At 41.3% G+C, this 17,189-nt stretch overlaps 1 protein-coding gene across 3 annotated transcripts in view; it reads left to right on the forward strand.

Moving 5' to 3' along the window:
* PIP4K2A (phosphatidylinositol-5-phosphate 4-kinase type 2 alpha) overlaps window positions 1-16,716 on the forward strand; it is a 161,309-nt gene extending 144,593 nt beyond the window's left edge. For 2 of the 3 annotated variants that reach the window (XM_036023346.1, XM_028505623.2), the window contains exons 6-9: window positions 1,222-1,335; window positions 8,490-8,733; window positions 12,185-12,288; window positions 14,421-16,716. In XM_036023346.1, the coding sequence (XP_035879239.1) occupies window positions 1,222-1,335; window positions 8,490-8,733; window positions 12,185-12,288; window positions 14,421-14,501 (543 nt within the window). In that variant the 3' untranslated portion in view covers window positions 14,502-16,716. The remainder of the gene's footprint in view (window positions 1-1,221; window positions 1,336-8,489; window positions 8,734-12,184; window positions 12,289-14,420) is intronic. The other variant, XM_028505620.2, reaches the window with a different exon arrangement.
* Window positions 16,717-17,189: the final 473 nt, after the last annotated feature.

Here is a 17,189-nt window from a genome sequence, read left to right on the forward strand (position 1 = left end):
GTTAAGATGAGTAGCAAAGCTACCAATTTGGATTTACACAATATATGCGCAGGTACAGGTAGATGTGAATAGTTTACATGCATGTTTATACCTTATAAAATAGGGTAAAAGTGAGCAGTTCAGGTGTTTGAAAGGTGGTAGTTATGCCCAGCAGCTTTTCTTTTATTACTCTGGATAAGGGGTCAGGGGTATGGAGACCAGGAAGGAGAATATGTTCTTTCCTTGAGTTTCCTTTTTCATTTAGTTCACACTTGTGGAAAAGAGAATCATTTAGGCATCCATTAGTATACTAAGAAAGAGTATATTATGTTGGATTCTTTTCAACTGGAAGAAGTAAGCTAGGTTGGCTGAAAGGAGGGGGGAGGAGTTTTGAATGGTCTTAAACTCTCAGAATGCAGGTTGCACAAAGTTAAGTTGTGCACACTACTTTAAAATCATACACCTATATTATCCTATAGTGCAAGCTAGAGCTTTTTTCCTGCTTGTGACCCATGTTTTGATAGTCTCCTATTATTTTGTGTTGGTTAATTTAAGTACAGTTTAGTTGACAGCTCACCACCCTCTTGTTTATTTGTAAATGGTAGAACATCTCATCTTAATATGTTTTAAGCTAAAAGAAGACATTTTCCTTTGACATTGTACAAATGAAAACAGAATTGCCTCATTGGTAGGGTGGTGAGCAGGTAGGCTTGGGAGGGCAGATGGCTAACTTCTGGCTTCATGTTTTCCCTGATTCAGAAATTAGATATGATTATGGGTGGTGCTTTTCTGAGACAAGATAACATGTTATTTGCAACATGACCCCAGCATAGCTTACCCAAAAAAGTATGGAGGATGTGGAGTTGGGTTGTACCAGTAAGAAAATTAAGGGTTCCTGATGATTCCAAGAATACAAATTCTATACTTAGAAGACTTCTTCTAAGAAAGTGAATCTAAGAAAGCAGTCATGGTCATTCCTAAGAAAACCATGGAATCTCTTACAAAGCCTTAGGTGTGTGTCTCACCCTCCATTCCTAGTGGGAATGCTGCCAGTGGTCGTAGCTCACTGGTGCCCCCTTGCGGTACTTCAGTCACTTCACATTTTTGCCTTGGTAAGACCCCTGTAGTGAATGGGGCAAACTCAATTTCCAAGGAAAAAAAACTTAACCTCCAGGATTAGAGGCGTAGGTGTTCCCTAAATTTCATTCACTTCTTTCTCATTCTTTTGTTACTTTGTTTTAGGCCAAAGAACTGCCAACTTTAAAGGATAATGATTTCATTAATGAGGGCCAAAAGATTTATATTGATGACAACAACAAAAAGGTGTTCCTGGAAAAACTGAAAAAGGATGTTGAGGTAAGAAAAATCAGTGTAATGGGCATTCCCCATTGTATAAATGTCAACATTGTTGGTTTTTAGGAGCTTTTTAAACCACCATCTAAGTGTGCAACCAAGGCAAAAATATATATTGTACAATTATCAAAATCAGATATAAACAAGTGTAAATCATATGTGATATGGTTTGAAAAGGAAGTGTACTGGTTCAGCAGCTCTCTCCTTTAGGCAGCAAACAAAAGAAGTGCCTGCTGTCTTCTGCTGGCATCTCCACCCTGGGGTCCCTGCGTTCTTTGTTGGCGGGGACAGCCTGTGCTGCTGGGATAGCCTGGATGGAGTTAAAGCCCATTCCGACTGACTGCCCACAGCCACCAGAGCTGGGGTGAAGGGGAGTGACTGCATTCTGTCAGGCAGCAGAACATTCCAAAAACAAATGTTTAGAAACTGTTCAAATTTGGGGTTTTCTTCATCAAAACCACGTATCAGTGCTAGTAAGCACAGCCTTAGTCACTTCATGCTTAATATTTTCACCAACCTCTGTGAAACTAGTGTCCTTAGGCCCAATCAGCCAGCCGAACACATCACAGGAATAGCATAAAGGCAGTTTGGACACCAGGATCATGGGGGATGGTTGGGAAAAATAAAATACTATGCAGAAGTGGGCTTTAAGCCTACAATGAAGGAATTTTCTTTTAAGTATTGTTTAAAGAATTAAAAATATATGTTTTCCTTTCCTTTTGTTTATTATAAAGACATTGCAGTCCTCCCATTGGACTTCCTTATATGATTCTTTTAGAAATAAGTTCAGGAAAAAAGTTATTTTGTTGAAATGGGCTATAAGACAGTTACTTCGTTTTTCTGAGTTGTTAACTTTTGTTCATGTGTATATACTTGTGTACTTTTTTTTCTGCTTTGAAATACAGTTCCCCTTATACTAGCACAGATTTGCTACTTAGATGCTCTGTGGAAAGATGTTCTTTTTCATTTCATTAAACAAAACCAGTTGAAAAGAGTGGAGCCGCAGAACGAATGTCATGCATTCGATTGCATTCCGCACAAGGGCAGAAGCAGTGTTACACTTTCCTTGTTAATCTTCTAACATCTCTTTTGTCTCAAGACACCCAGACTGACCAAGTTAGCTTATAATTATGTTAGATCATAAAAATTTTAATTTAAACATTTTACATTATTTTAGCCTATATGGTATATATGCTCCTTTTAGAACGTAAATACTGGCGATTTGTGAAAGATGCAAGTGTCTACTTTTAAAAAGTAGACAAAAGTGTTTGTTTTCATCATATAACATTTTTTCTCCAGCCTTTCATTAATGAGCATTTATTTTTTCTCAATTGTCGGTGGTTATTAAAGTTCATATTAGTTAAGCATTTCCTCCTTACTTTGAGGTCGACTTGATCTAACTGATAAGTATAGTAGGTAGACATACACTCTTGGATTTTTATTCATTAATCAGCAAATCTTTGATCCTGAGAATAATGTTGGTTTAGCAATTATGTATGATAAAGCCCTTAGGGTTACCTGTGATCTGCCAAAAAATTGTCATCTTTTTTTCCTGTTGGCTGTATATCACTGTATGATACTTACTCCAGAAATAATGTAACTGAAGCGGCCCAGATTTACAGTTGAATTACATAAGGATCCTCTTAGTCTTTTTGTTGTCTCTAATACTGTCGTTGATTAGAGGATCAGGGTAGTTTAATCCCATACATGTCTCTTATACTTAGCTGTTTTGTTGAAACAGAGACAGGGCATAAAGTATTCTTTCATTTTAAAAAATTCTCAGTGGTTGATAACAGTGTCTTTAGTTTTGAAATTCATGCTGAAGCATCATTAAATTTTTAAGCAGGTGATTATGGTGAAGTGGCTTGACATCTGATCTTGACAATGAAGCTAGAATTTAATCTAGCTTAGTTTTTTCGTCAGGTCCATGCTTTCTGTTTTAGCTGACCAGCCTGTTAGTTTGAGTACAGTTTTTAGGGGGCTGGGGGAGGAGTTTTTTGGTTCTCCACTTACTGCTTAAAGTAAAAGATGAGTATACTAAAGCTTAATAATCTAGTTTTGTAGAAAAAAGAAAAGAATTGTCATTTGAGAATCTAGCATCTTTTTTCTGCTGTTGAAATCCCGTTCTATTCATATGCCATGAAAAGTAATTTCGTTCAGATAGCTTTGCACATAAGTAAATATACATGAGCCTTTTTCTGCAAAAGAAAGTGCTCTGTGGAAAGTGAAAATTACTTTTGTGTTGCAACCTGCTTGTTGTCAGCTCCAATCATGATGGTGGAGCCCCAAAGCTAGTCTCTCCTTTCATTGGTGCATACTGGGACCCAGATGTCACACAATGCAATGCAGTGCTCTCCCTCTGGTGTCTGGGGTTACCCCTATCACAGGGCTCTCAACTCTCACATTTATGACCCTATAACCTTGGCTGTGGGTGGGAGGGAGAAGGTAGCCACCAGTGATTACAGAGCATAGAGATCCTCAGTCTTTCCCATACAGTCGTTATGTTGTTTCATTTCTATAACAACTCCTTGAGGGTGAGCACTATTATTATCCCAGTATATGGATGAGAAAACAGAGTCCAGAGACTATGTAATTCACTGAAAGACACACAGCTACTAAATTCAGACTTGGATTTGAGGCCATCAGAGGCCACACTCCAAAATTTCTCTCATATAAAATGCAAATTAAAAATGTTTATAGGCACAGTTCAGACTTTGTTTTCTGATAAATGCTCCAGAGGAGAATTTAACAAGTGATAAAATATAACTCTTAAATAAGGCTGGTTGGAATTTTAATTCTGTGTCACAGATGTGTTGGGGTAATCCAATAGAGCAAATGTGGTAATTAAGTTAGCAAATAAAATGAATTTAAATCTGTTGTAAAGGAAAGTTTATTAATGGTTCTTTTGCTACATAGTTTTCTAGAAGAGTTTGTGACAGGGCTCATAAAGATCTTGAGGAAGATACTAGCTCAAAGATGTGGCAGGAATTAATTACGAAGGAATCAGATTAGATGGGATATTCTGAGGGGAAAAGAGGCTTGTCAAAGATCTTTACATGATCATTAAGAAACTGGAAAAGAGGAAAAGCAGGGGACCTAAAGATTATAAAGATTTAAAAATCTTCATGAGTTGAAATCATATGTACTTTAAAAAATCAATAAATTTGAGGCCAGAGCTGAAAGGGATGAACAAATGTGTATTAAGTTTCTAATGTTGGAGGCAGACCCTAGTAGTGGGGCCCTTGACCCCTTTCTGTCCTCTCAAACTGTCACCTTCTGCTCCACAGCAGCTTTTAGCACCTAACAGGAATTTTTTTCTAGTAAGAATTTTGTATTTATTGCTACATTTCATTTTACTCTACTTCAGAAGATATTTAAAATTAGTGAAGATAAGAGTTAGTGAATCAATGGGCACTTCCACATGTTAGCCGACCTAACCTGTGGTTTAAATTGCATACTTGATGGACAAAAAAAGGCCTTCTACCATAATGATAACAACACGGACAGTTATAACAACAGCTTCCATTGTTGCATGTTCCACTGTCTCAACTACATTACCTATTTGTAACCCTTTCCACACCCCTGTGAGTTGCGTGGTATTGTCCTGTTGTAGAGTTAGAATAACTGAGACTCCAAGAGGTGGATTCATTATCAAGGCACAGAGAGAAATAAGATTTAATCTCCTGACTCCAAAATCTATACTCTTTGTTTTTATTTTTAAGAATACCTGATACTATAATTAAAGAAGAATAAATGAGTCATCTTTTTCAGCAAAACCTATACTCCGAAGCCCTTTGCTTTACCCTTTCTATCTCAGGCTCACAGACTTGAAAACTTACATAATACCCATTTAGGCCTGCAGTTGGTTTCCTTGATCATCTTGGGAATACCAGAACAGCTTCTTACCTAGAAATGCATTTTTCATTTTACTGATGACTTAGTGGGCAGTGCTGGGAACTAACTTCACTTATGAATACAACTGTTTCCTTACTGGATGAGGAGCCTAAGCAGCAGTCTGACCCCAGATGGGAGGCCCAGGAAAGGAGCTCAGGACCTGCCTGACCTTTTGAGCAACACAGATGCAGAGGGCAGGTGTGAGCCTGGAGACCTCCCCACTTAGTGCAGCCGTCCAGCCCCCACTTGGCATCCCTTCCCTGTCCAACCTTTGGCAGGTTAATTACAGGGGGCCCCTTACTTTTGTACATAGAGCACACTTGAAAGTGTATTTGAAAGTCAGCTGTCTGAATGTCAAGCAGTGGACGTGCATGTTAAACAGCAGTTCCATTCTACAGAGCACAGATAAATTGTAAATGGTCTACTTTTGCTTCTGATAGGTGCTGCCACGTAGAATCTCAAAGATTTTTCTGTTGTTGCTTTGTTCTTTTTTTTTTTTTTTTGGTTGGCATGGTTATTTCGTGGAGAAAGGGGTTAGAAATTTGGGAGAGTTAAGGAGGACAAGGGAGGAAGAAGCAGACATCTCATTCACTTGTTCAATAAATATTGAGTACCTATCGTCCCTTCCTGAGAGTCAGGAGTGCAGTGAGGGAGGAACAGGCAGAGCCCCTGCCCTCATGGGGCTGCCGTGTTGGAGAAAGACTGAAATTATTCAAGTAATCTAACAAGGTGAATGTGCAGCTAAGCCACGTCACTGGGGGAAAGCATGCAGTGCTGTACATGCTCAAGATTTGGGATGTAGCCTAGGCAGGATCAGCAAAGGCTTCCTGAGCAAGTGCCCTCATCCTGTAACTGAGATCCGAAGGATTAGTGGGAGGTGACTGGGGGCAGGTGAGAACAGGGTTCAAGATGGCCCAAGAGGTGATCGGGCCAGACTAGCCAGGTCCCCTGGGCCATGTTAGAGTTGGTATCTGTCTTGTGAGAAATGGGACATCATTGAAAGGTTTCAGGCAGGGCACAACAAGATCAAATTTGCATTTTGAAAAGCTATTCCCTTTCCAGAAGGCTGGAGGGGGATGTTAGGGCAGCATCCAGTCTTTCCTACTTCCTAGGGACCTTCCAAGGGCCCAGAGGAGCAGAGATGGGGAGAAGGGGACCTTTGCCTTGCCACCATACAAGCTGAGCAAGACCCAGCCTGGCTACAACACCCCCCACCCCCACCACCACCACCACCCTGCACCCATGGCGCACACATGGACCCTGGGTGGAGATGTTGTCACCTATCAATTGATGTGCCTGCAGGTATGCCTGGACCTCTGGAGGCAGTGGGGGTGGTGGAGGGAGTAGAAGCAGGACAGAGAAAGACCCTGATAAAGGGGTTGGGGCAGGCACTGTGCTAGGCGTGGTAGGGGCAAGGGATGAGACAAGGAAGGCACTGACCCTGTTGTCTTGGAGCCCAGGGGCTGAGCTCAGGCACAGCCACAGCCTCCTGGGAGCCTTGAACAACAGATGGGGCAAAAGCAGGGCCGGTAGTGAGCGTCCTGCCCTTTGTAACTCCAGAGCATTAGAGGATATGGCTGCATTTCTAAACACTGGGAACAGTGTCTTTTGTTCCCAAAACACAAGCTGTTCCGAAGGACGGAAAGCAGGTTCCATGATTAAATTGGTATGAGACATGCTGCTGGTTGAGAACCCTCTCAAAAATCCATAGTACTTACTAACGTGGGGAGATCCTCCTCAGAAACCATTAGATTTGTTTAATTCATCATTTCCCTACCAGTGCTGTAAAAAACAAGATTTGGGAAAAGCTGCCTGAATGCAGCTTCCAGAGACAGCAAATGTAGTATAAAGGGCATGAGCTTTGAACATGGGATCCCAAATCAGCTCCTTCTTAGCTTTGATCCTTGGGCAAGTTCTTTTAATCTGCCTGAGCCTATCTGCTGTCTCTCATGGGGATCAAATGCCTGCCTCATGCCAGGCCAACTGTCTTTGTACCCATAGCTCTTAGTTCTCTTCCAAATCGTGGGCCCGTGGGGAGCGGAACGAGCAACTGAGTTGGTGCCTGACTGGGTGTCTGACTCTGTGTTAGTAAAGGAAGCACTTTATGGTACTGTTATTCTCTTGAGATGCTGCAGCTCATCTGCACAAACATGTTCCTGGCCAGATGCTCCCTGAAACCCAGCAGCTGCCAGAATGATATGGAAGGATGAGCAGTCTCTGACCACTTGTAGGGAAGGCTGGCCAAGGGAAGTGGGAGTGGCCAGTTGGTTTTGAGATGACTTTGATGGTGGAGTTTGAGGAAAGCCAGAGGAGGAGCAATGGCTCAGAAAACTGACTCAAAGCTTGAGAATGATTACTCTGTTGTTGTTGTTGTTGTTGTTGTTGTTGTTGTGTGTGTGTTTTAATAGAATCAGTAGCACCTATAGTTTCTGGAAGTCGTGTTTCTGGGTACATCTACTAAAAAAGAAGAAAAGAAAAATTATGACATGAAAAGCCAAAAAAGAACTTGGGAGGCAGGAGTAGTCAAACCCCAGAGCTGGGTCTTGCCTCACAGTACGTCCTAGCTGTGGCTGGAAGAGGAGAGAGAGGGAACAGGAACCTGGGCCTGCGCTGCCTCATGGAGAGTGAACTGCCAGCAGCGTCTCTGGTCTCCCTGCTCACATCAGAAAGAGACCCACCAGAGCAGGACAGAAGGACTGTGTTACCCACCAGAGTGTTGACACAGGCCTTTGCTGGTTGATTGGGACATTTGGCCTTGTACTTATTTGTGATGGACAGCATAATGTTCTCAGTGGAATATGCTGAATTACAAAGTGCTTTCACAAACTGTTCTGAGAGACTCTGTTGGAAACTACTTGGGAGGTCCCTGGTTTTTCCCATTAGCCATGTTAATTGTTGGGAGAAATATTCTCTTCGCTCCTTCAGTGTGTTTTTTTTTTGCCAGTCATGCTCTCTGCTCTTCGGCATAATCCAATCTAGATGTGATAAATGCATGCCTCTCAGCATTCAGTGTGGCGTTTCTGGGAGAATAACACCAGCTCTGAGCCAGCCGAAGTGTGAGGCCATATTTTTGGCCCGGAGAAACTGCCTGGGACTTTGAGCGCACATGAAGAAGGCTCCTGGCCGCCTCAGGGAGATCCTCCTCTCCATTCTCCCATTCCTTCACTCACTGCTTCCCCCATATACATTTTTCTGAGCTTGCTTTCTTTAAATCTAGGGTTTTGTTGAAGGCATAACTGACCCTGTTCCCTCCTACCCTCCAGTTTCTTGCCCAGTTAAAGCTCATGGACTATAGCCTGCTGGTGGGAATCCACGACGTGGAGAGAGCTGAACAGGAAGAGGTGGAGTGTGAAGAGAATGACGGGGAAGAGGAGGGGGAAAGCGATGGTGCCCACCCTGTCGGAACTCCTCCAGACAGTCCTGGAAACACGCTAAACAGCTCCCCGCCCTTGGCTCCAGGGGAGTTCGATCCAAACATTGATGTTTATGGAATTAAGTGCCATGAAAGTAAGCTCAGTTACTATCAACTCTTTTTACCTGTGAAGTGGTTTGACTTGCGAATTATCTACCAGTAATTATAACCCCAGTTAAAACTTATGCTGCCCTGCAAACTTTGTTCTCCAGAGTCCCAATAAATTGATTTGGGGATAAAAGTATGTTAAAGGTAACTGTAATCTCTGTTTTTAAAAAGTATAATGTGGTGAGGTCCTTGAATTTCACAATATTAAGGGAATAGAGTAAGACCATAAAATGTGTTACACATACAACACATACACGTGAACTTAAATAAATATAGATAACATATATATGTTTTAAAATATTTTTATTCTGAACTCTCTCTCTCTTTTATGTGAATCTAAAGTGTCACAAATGTCTGCTGAGCTAGGTACATACGTAGTCCACACTGAACCTCGTGTGGACATTCTGTAGTGCAGACATCTCATCTCGTGTGACCCTTTCCTTCTCAGAAGTTCTGAAGCTGCCCAGGGTGTGGGATGAGAATCTGCGATTTGCTGCTGTGTCTGCCCTCTGTTCCCCACACCCCATTAAGGGGCCTGTGGCCCACTTTAGAGTGGGTTCAATCTTAATTTTCAGTACCAGTGAAATTGCACATTTGAAGAAATATTACATCCTACCATAACTACATATACATAAAAAACAATATTCTAGAGATATAAAAGCAGACCTCTTTTTGCATAATAAAAGTTATGATTCATAATTTTTTAAAGAAAATTTTATATAGCATAACAGCCAAGTGAGTTTGAGTTGTATTTTATTTTGCTCACCAAAATTGTTTCCTTAACAGAGAAATTAGGTACAGTCAAATTTACTTTTCTTATTCTTCTAAATGAAACAGCATCATGTCTGTGAAAATATATAGAAGATAGAAATTGTACATGCTACATACCTTTATCCAGTTCTGATACTAGTGCCAATGAGAATTAGTAACTAGCACCTAATTAGGAATTAGCGTCTAATGGTAGAAAAGAAGTAAGTAGTATAATTGCTTCTACTTGTTCTATAGAGTATTTTACTTTGTTTTATTTTTTAATATATTTTATTAATTATGCTATTACAGTTGTCCCATTACCCTCCTGCATTCCTTTCCACCCTGCACAGCCTCTCCCACCCACATTCCCCGCCTTTAGTTCATGTCCATGTGTCATAAGTTTTTTAGCTTCTACATTTCCCATACTATTCTTGCCCTCCCCCTGTCTATTTTCTACCTACCATCTATGCTACTTATTCTCTGCACCTTTTCCCCCTCTCTCCCCTTCCCACTCCCCTTTTGCTAACCCTCCATGTGATCTCCATTTCTGTGGTTCTGTTCCTGTTCTAGTTGATTGCTTAGTTTGTTTTTGTTTTTGTTTTAGGTGTGGTTGTTCATAATTGTCAGTTTACTGTCATTTTACTATACATGTTTTTTATTTTCTTTTTCTTAGATAAGTCCCTTTAACATTTCATAAAATAAAGGCTTGGTGATGATGTAACTCCTTTAACTTGACCTTATCTGGGAACCAGTTTATCTGCCCTTCCATTCTAAATGATGATAGCTTTGCTGGGTAGAGCCATCTGGGATGTAGGTCCTTGCCTTTCATGACTTGGAATACTTCCTTCCAGCCTCTTCTTGCCTGCAAGGTCTCTTTTGAGAAATCAGCTAACAGTCTGATGGGAACTCCTTTGTAGGTTACTGTCCCCTTCTCTCTTGGCTGCTTTTAAGATTCTCTCCTTATCTTTAATCTTGGCTAATAATGTCATTATGATGTGCCTTTGTGTGTTCCTCCTTGGGTCCAACTTCTTTGGGACTCTCTGAGCTTCCTGGACTTCTGGGAAGTCTCTTTCCTTTGCCAGATTGGGGAAGTTCTCCTTTATTATTTGTTCAAACAACTTTTCCACTTGTTGCTCTTCCTCTTCTGGTACCCCTATAATTCAGATGTTGGAATGTTTAAAGATGTCCTGGAGGTTCCTAAGCTTCTCCTCATTTTTTTTTTTTGAATTCTTATTCTGTTCTTTTCTGTTTGGTTGTTTCTTTCCTCCTTCTGGTCCATTCTATTGATTTGAGTCCTAGTTTCCTTTCCGTCGCTATTGGTTCCCTGTGCATTTTCCTTCATTTCTCTTATCATAGCTTTCCTTTTTTCATCTAATTTGAGACCAGATTCAACCAATTCTGTGAGCATCCTGATCACCAGTGCTTTGAACTGTGCATATGATAGGTTGGCTATCTCTTAGTCACTTAAAAGTATTGGCTCTGGGGCTTTGATTTGTACTTCCATTTGAGCCTTTTTTTTTTTTTTTTTAATCTGGTCACGCCTGTTACGTAGTCAGGGGCAGAGCCTTAGGTGTTCTCCAGAGTGGGGCAACCCAGTAGCTGGGTTGTGACGTTGTATGTGGGGGTGGGGTCTGAGAGGAAACAATGGCATCTGCTCCACTCTCTGTCTGATTCCAGTCCCTTCCACCACTTCCCCCAAGCTAACTGGGCCTTTCTGGTGCTAATTCCCATGTGAGTGAGCTTGTGTACATTCTAAGACCCCATGGGTCTCTCCAACGAACTCTCTTGTGAGGCTGGGAGTCTCTCCCTGCACCTTAACTCCCACAGGTGTTTTCAATCAGTGTCCCAAGGCTCTGTTTCCTGGCACTGGGATCCTGGGTTGCGTGGTCTGTCTCACTGCCCAATTTCACCTGGTTTATCTGTGCACGAATGTGGCCTAGACAGCCAGGCACCTTGTATGCAGTGCCCCACTTCCCAGTCACTGCTTCGCTGGGTCTGCCAGCCACCTGTGCACCCAGGGTCCACCTGCTGTGGTCTTGCGCTTAGGATGCCTTATGCCCCCGGGATGCGTTACACGTCCAGTGCCACCGCTTTTTGTGCTACAACCCCTCTCCGTCCACCTGCCTGACTCTGCCCCTCCCACCGGTCTGGATAAATGTGCATATTTTAACTCTTTGGTTGTTCAGTTTCCATACAGTTCAATTTTCTGTCAGATCTGGTTGTTATCTTGTTTCTAAATTGTTGCTTTCTAAACCTTACTTTGGTTGTGTGAGGAGGCACAGTGTGTCTACCTATGCCTCCATCTTGGCCAGAAGTCCTTATGTAGTATTTTAAAAATAGAATGTTCCTTAATACCAAAGCAATATACAGTCATTAAAGAAAATTCAGATTAACAAAAAAATAGAAACATTCAATCTCACCTTTAGCCTTCCGCTGTTAAAATCCTAGGATTATGTTGTTATTTTTTACTTTTTTAAATTGATAGGGAATTGGGTGCAGTTAGGCTGTTTAATAGGGGTATGCAGGAGTTACAGGGACTCTGTGAAAGCCTCTGTTGCCTTTTTGCATGGGCTCCTTCAGTCTCTACCCTATTGAACTCCTCTCCCTCTAGCACTTCCTCCTCCCTCAGCAGCTCATGCCCTTCCAGGTGTTACCATTTGTGCCCCAACTTTGCTCATTCCTTTACAGATGCACCTAGAAAAGAGGTGTACTTCATGGCAATTATCGACATTCTGACTCATTATGATGCAAAAAAGAAAGCTGCCCACGCTGCAAAAACTGTTAAGCATGGCGTAAGTATCTTCCTTTTGTTTCCTTCTCTGCTCCTGGGCCCTTGAGTCCTCCATGCTGCTCCTTTCTACTCTGAGGCTCAAAGTCCTTCAGTGGTTCTTGTTTCCTACAGGGGGTCTGAGTGCAAGATTCAGAGCCAGCAAAGGCCCATGCTGATGCTTCTCTCCTCGGCTGCCTAGGCTTTTAGCAAGTCACCTAAACTTAGCTGTGATTCTTCCCTTTACATACCAGGGATATTCACGGACACATGCATCACTAGAATGTTATGCAAATTCTTTTCTGTTTGAAGAATGTCTCAGAGATAAAAGGGTTGAAGGTAGTTAAGTATTTAAATATATAATGTTCAGAACTGACGCACTATTCTCTGCTTCAGACACTTCCAAAATAGGCAGTATTATATATATGTATATATGCGTGTGTGTGAATAAGTGTGTGTTTGTGTATATGTGTGTGTGTGTGTATATATATATATTCCTACAGCGAATTATATTTTTTATATTACAGAAATCTTTCTAGTGCAAGGTTAAAATTTAGTCATCTGAATTCCTTACCTTTGTTGTGCTTGCTCAGAATGATCACTATTCCAGGCATATGGTGATTTGTTTAATCCCCATGACAAGCCTAGGAGGGGTACTAGTGTAACCCTGTTTATCAGTTGAAGAAACTGAGGACAAGAGCTGAAGTGGTAACTTGCCAGGATCACACCACTAGGAAGTGGCAGAAATGGTACTGCTCCACAGGACCTAGCCCAGCCCCTGCTCTGTGCTAGTCCCAGCCCCCTGCCCCACCAGTGAACCCTACTGCCTGGTCACACCTCACAAGTTGGTGGTATCCATTATGGCTCTTACAGATCCACCAGGTGCACTAAATAAGATCTGGGTTGGGAACCCTATTTCACCTTTCCCTGTGTGAGCTTGAAAAAGCATGTTGGAGCTCCAGTTCCCCCAACTGATAAAGGGGGTCCTAACATCTTGCTGTTTGGGTTTTGTTGGGAGCATACATGAGATGAACAGCCTGAACATTGGGGAGTGTTCTGTGTTTGTTCCCATGACTCCTCAAATCTGCTGTAATATTCAATTCCACATGGAATTAGAAATATACCACAGCAAGCATGGCTCCATTTTCACCTCCCCTGTAAGTCACCAGCTCAAACCTATAATATACCACATGGCCTGAAATTGTGTGCAGTTGCAAGAGTGAAACATTTCTGTCAGTAAATGAATGATCTGTTGAGCTGGCTGGGAACCATTCACTGCCTTCAAGGTTAGGGCTGTGGCAATCCCGAGACCCAGGCCAGACGTGGAAATGACGCTCCCCATTGTGTATGGGTATCTAAAAATAGCACCTGGTGACTTAGTAAAACTCTGTTCTTCCCCTTTGCAGCTCAGGAAACTGGACAGTAAGTACCTTGGGTCTGCTTGCCTCTTGAAATAAAAAACTCTCCACCCAGCCATTGCAAGGGGCCCAGCATCCTTGCTCCAAGCAGGTCTCTGTGAAGGGGAACAATGGCATCCCTGTGCCATGTGCTTGAGGGAAGCCAGCCCCTGCTCCCTGGGAGAGATGCGGACAGCAGTGCTGTACCTCTCCTGGTCATAGTGCTGGGAAGGAGCCAGGGCAGCTGACATAGAAGCTACTGTTGCTGCTGCCACTCTTGTTTTAGAGCACTCAACTGCTCACAGTTTTCCAGAAAAATGAACACAATCCTTACATCATTGTCATCAGAGTTTTCCTTAAGCTATGTGTTGATGTTTGTGTCATTATCAAGGTATCTACAATCTGCTGTGTCAAAAAACAAAAGTATTCTCCCTATGGCTTATGAATGTAGGCCACACAGATTCCACTGTTTAGCAGAAACACCCCAAACATGGATAGTTTGATTTTTTTTTAAATCACAGCAGTTATAGTGTATGTGATAATAGCATCTGTTGTTCCTGCCACTCTGCCTCATTTTCACACACAGATTCCTAACAACCTTGATTATTTAGACACTATCAAAGATATTTTGAGTTTTGTTTTAAGAGCAGAGCCTACACAGATTTGAAAATTATTAGCTTTATAGTAAGCTGCAATCAGAAATTGCCATAGATACTGAGTAGTAATTATATCAATATTCCTCTCCTTTAAAACTACCCAGGCTGGTGCAGAGATCTCGACCGTGAACCCAGAACAGTATTCAAAGCGCTTCTTGGACTTTATTGGCCACATCTTGACGTAACCTCCTGCACAGTCTCAGATGGACATGAGCATGGGAAGGACAGAGGTGACTTCGGTGTATAAAAGATGAAAACCAAACTCAGTGAAGCACACCACCTCGTTTACATCTTAGGCCAAGATGACTGATTTGGGGGCTACTCGCTTTAACAGCTACCTGATATTTCCCAGCATCATTCTAGCTATTTCTGACGTGTGTGTGTGTGTGTGTGTGTGTGTGTGTGTTGTGTGTGTGTTGTGTGTGTATATCTTCAAAATTAATTAATTAATGAAAACCGATCAGCTTCAATCAGAGTGTGTTTGGGCAACCACCCTCTGATTCCAGCTGTGGACGAGTGAATGAATGAATGAATGAATGAGCCTATGCGGGGGGAGGGGAAAAGGAAATGCATGTCAGACCAACCATGTTGGCATCACACGATAAACTGTAGATCAGTTTACTTTTTGGAGTTGAAATATGTGAGACAGTATTCATAATAATAATGAAGATAATAATAATGATGATAATAATAATGATGGTGATTAAAAGAAGAAACTTAACCATGAATGTTACACTCCTACCACGCACGCTGACACTCCTAATAGTTGTACCCCAAGCCTCTGGCACTGGACAGAGGAGTGCTGGCATCTCCTGCAGGTCCTGGTTCAGGGTTCTGCTCCTCCCGGTGTCAGGACTTCTGATGTCCCAGGACAAATGCCCCTCCTCCAGCAAGAAGTTGATGCCCCTAGTGATTCTATTTGTACATTTTCACCTCAGTAAATACATCCAGGAAAACTGCTTACTTCTCTTTTCTTGCCTGGAGCTTCTTTACTGTTACACTTATTTTGCAACATAAGAATTAATGCTACAAAATAAAAATAAAGCTTACCTGAAAAGTGCATAGTTTGGGGCAATGGTATCTACATCTCCCGTGGTGGGAAGGTGAGCAAAGCATTAGAACACTCAATTCTCCTGTTCTGATTACAAATCTGAATTATAAGATGTTTATGTTTGACCATTGTTTAAACAGTGGTATTTTGTTATGAATTATCCCTTTAACTGAAACCCTCGATATTACTGTTTACATTATTAGGAAAACAGGGATATTTTTGAATCTAAAAATTTAATGTACAGCATGTGATTTTTGAAGTTTACATGTAAAGTCATTTTACAGTGTAGGTGAATTAATGTTTGTCATATTTTGAAGTGTAACCTGCAGTCATATTTTGGGGTGAATGTTTTATTCAAAGTACATGGTAGGCAGTCTTTTACAATTAAAGGAAAAGAATTGTTTTTGTTTCTTCCAAATGTACATTTATGAACCTAATGATTTTTTTAATGCTTAACCCAAATCTGGTTATGTAAGTTCATTGCCCTAAACTGTGCTGATGTGTTTAATCAAGTTATAAATTTCCAACATCAATCATGTATTTACCAACTTTCCAGCATTTTCTGAAAGGCGTCAAGCTTAAAACATTAGACTTGCTTAGAATAGGTTATCAACTTACACACTGTGCTAAAGCTGTGCCTTTGAAATTCCTTGTTTAAAACATGAGATGATTTTTGTAGGCAGTTTCAGAAAAGAAAAAAAATACACCCTTCAATAATTACTTATAACTCAACCAATACCCCCTGCCATACTGCCTCTTTCAATGACTTTACTTCAGGGCTTGCCAAGCCTGTAATTGTGCCCAGTGTATGTGGGTTTACTCCAGAAAACACAAGGGAATAGCAAATCAGTGACTTTGGAACCCTGCAGCAACACCATCCTACTGCTACCTACTGACTTCATGTAGATCTGTTATCCTTAGCAGACGATGTTAACACCACTATGTCATGGTCGTCCAAATATGTGTTTCATGCATTTAAATTAATTGAGACTGGGACTCGGTTTCCCACCCACCCCCACCTCCCACTATTCATTCTGGAATCCAGTCACTTTCAGTGTTCTGAAGTTATCCTGTATTTCTTTGACCCAAGACTACAAAAGTGAGACCCTGAAGTAAGGTTAAGATACACTCACATTATTTGAGCAACTATTTCCTTTATGGCCAATCTGTGTATGCTTTTAGAAGTTTACAAAATGCTTTATTTTTGTCTGTAACAGTCTCATTCATTTCTATTGATAAACTGTTTGGACAGAGTGAGGAAGTTTGCCTTGTATCTCCTAGTGCTAACAATACACTCCAGTCATGAGCCAGGCTTTACAAAATAAAGCACTTTGATGACTTACAAGGTGGCTTCTTTGTTCATTCTTAATTGTGTTTCTCTCTGTTGCAAACAAGTGTTAAATACTCAGTACTGAGGTTATCTTTAGCTGATCCTGGAAGAAATAAAGAAGAAACTGAATCTTACTAACTACAACTTTGCCTTCAAGCTATAAACTGTTTTATTAATGAATAATAGAAACATCCAGGACAAAATTGACTTACTACAAGATGCACCGGCATAGAAAACAAATCTTTTCAATGAATACCCTATAAAGTATATTATTATACTTTTAATTTTTGAGTTCTGTGTCAGCAGTTTTCGAAACTTTATTGGGATACCGTTGATGGATTAAGGCTTTTTCTTTTTAATAGCTGTCACTGTTGCCAGCTTAGCAAACACAGTAGTTCATCTGTAGCACTTGTTTTGCGAATGTAAGTTCTAATGCAATTGCTCTATGAGGAAATGACTTGGGCATAATGCACTTTTCCCATTGTATGCCTT

This window comes from Phyllostomus discolor, chromosome 1 (assembly GCF_004126475.2).
Source record: "Phyllostomus discolor isolate MPI-MPIP mPhyDis1 chromosome 1, mPhyDis1.pri.v3, whole genome shotgun sequence".
In the NCBI taxonomy this organism is placed as follows: Eukaryota; Metazoa; Chordata; class Mammalia; order Chiroptera; family Phyllostomidae; genus Phyllostomus; species Phyllostomus discolor.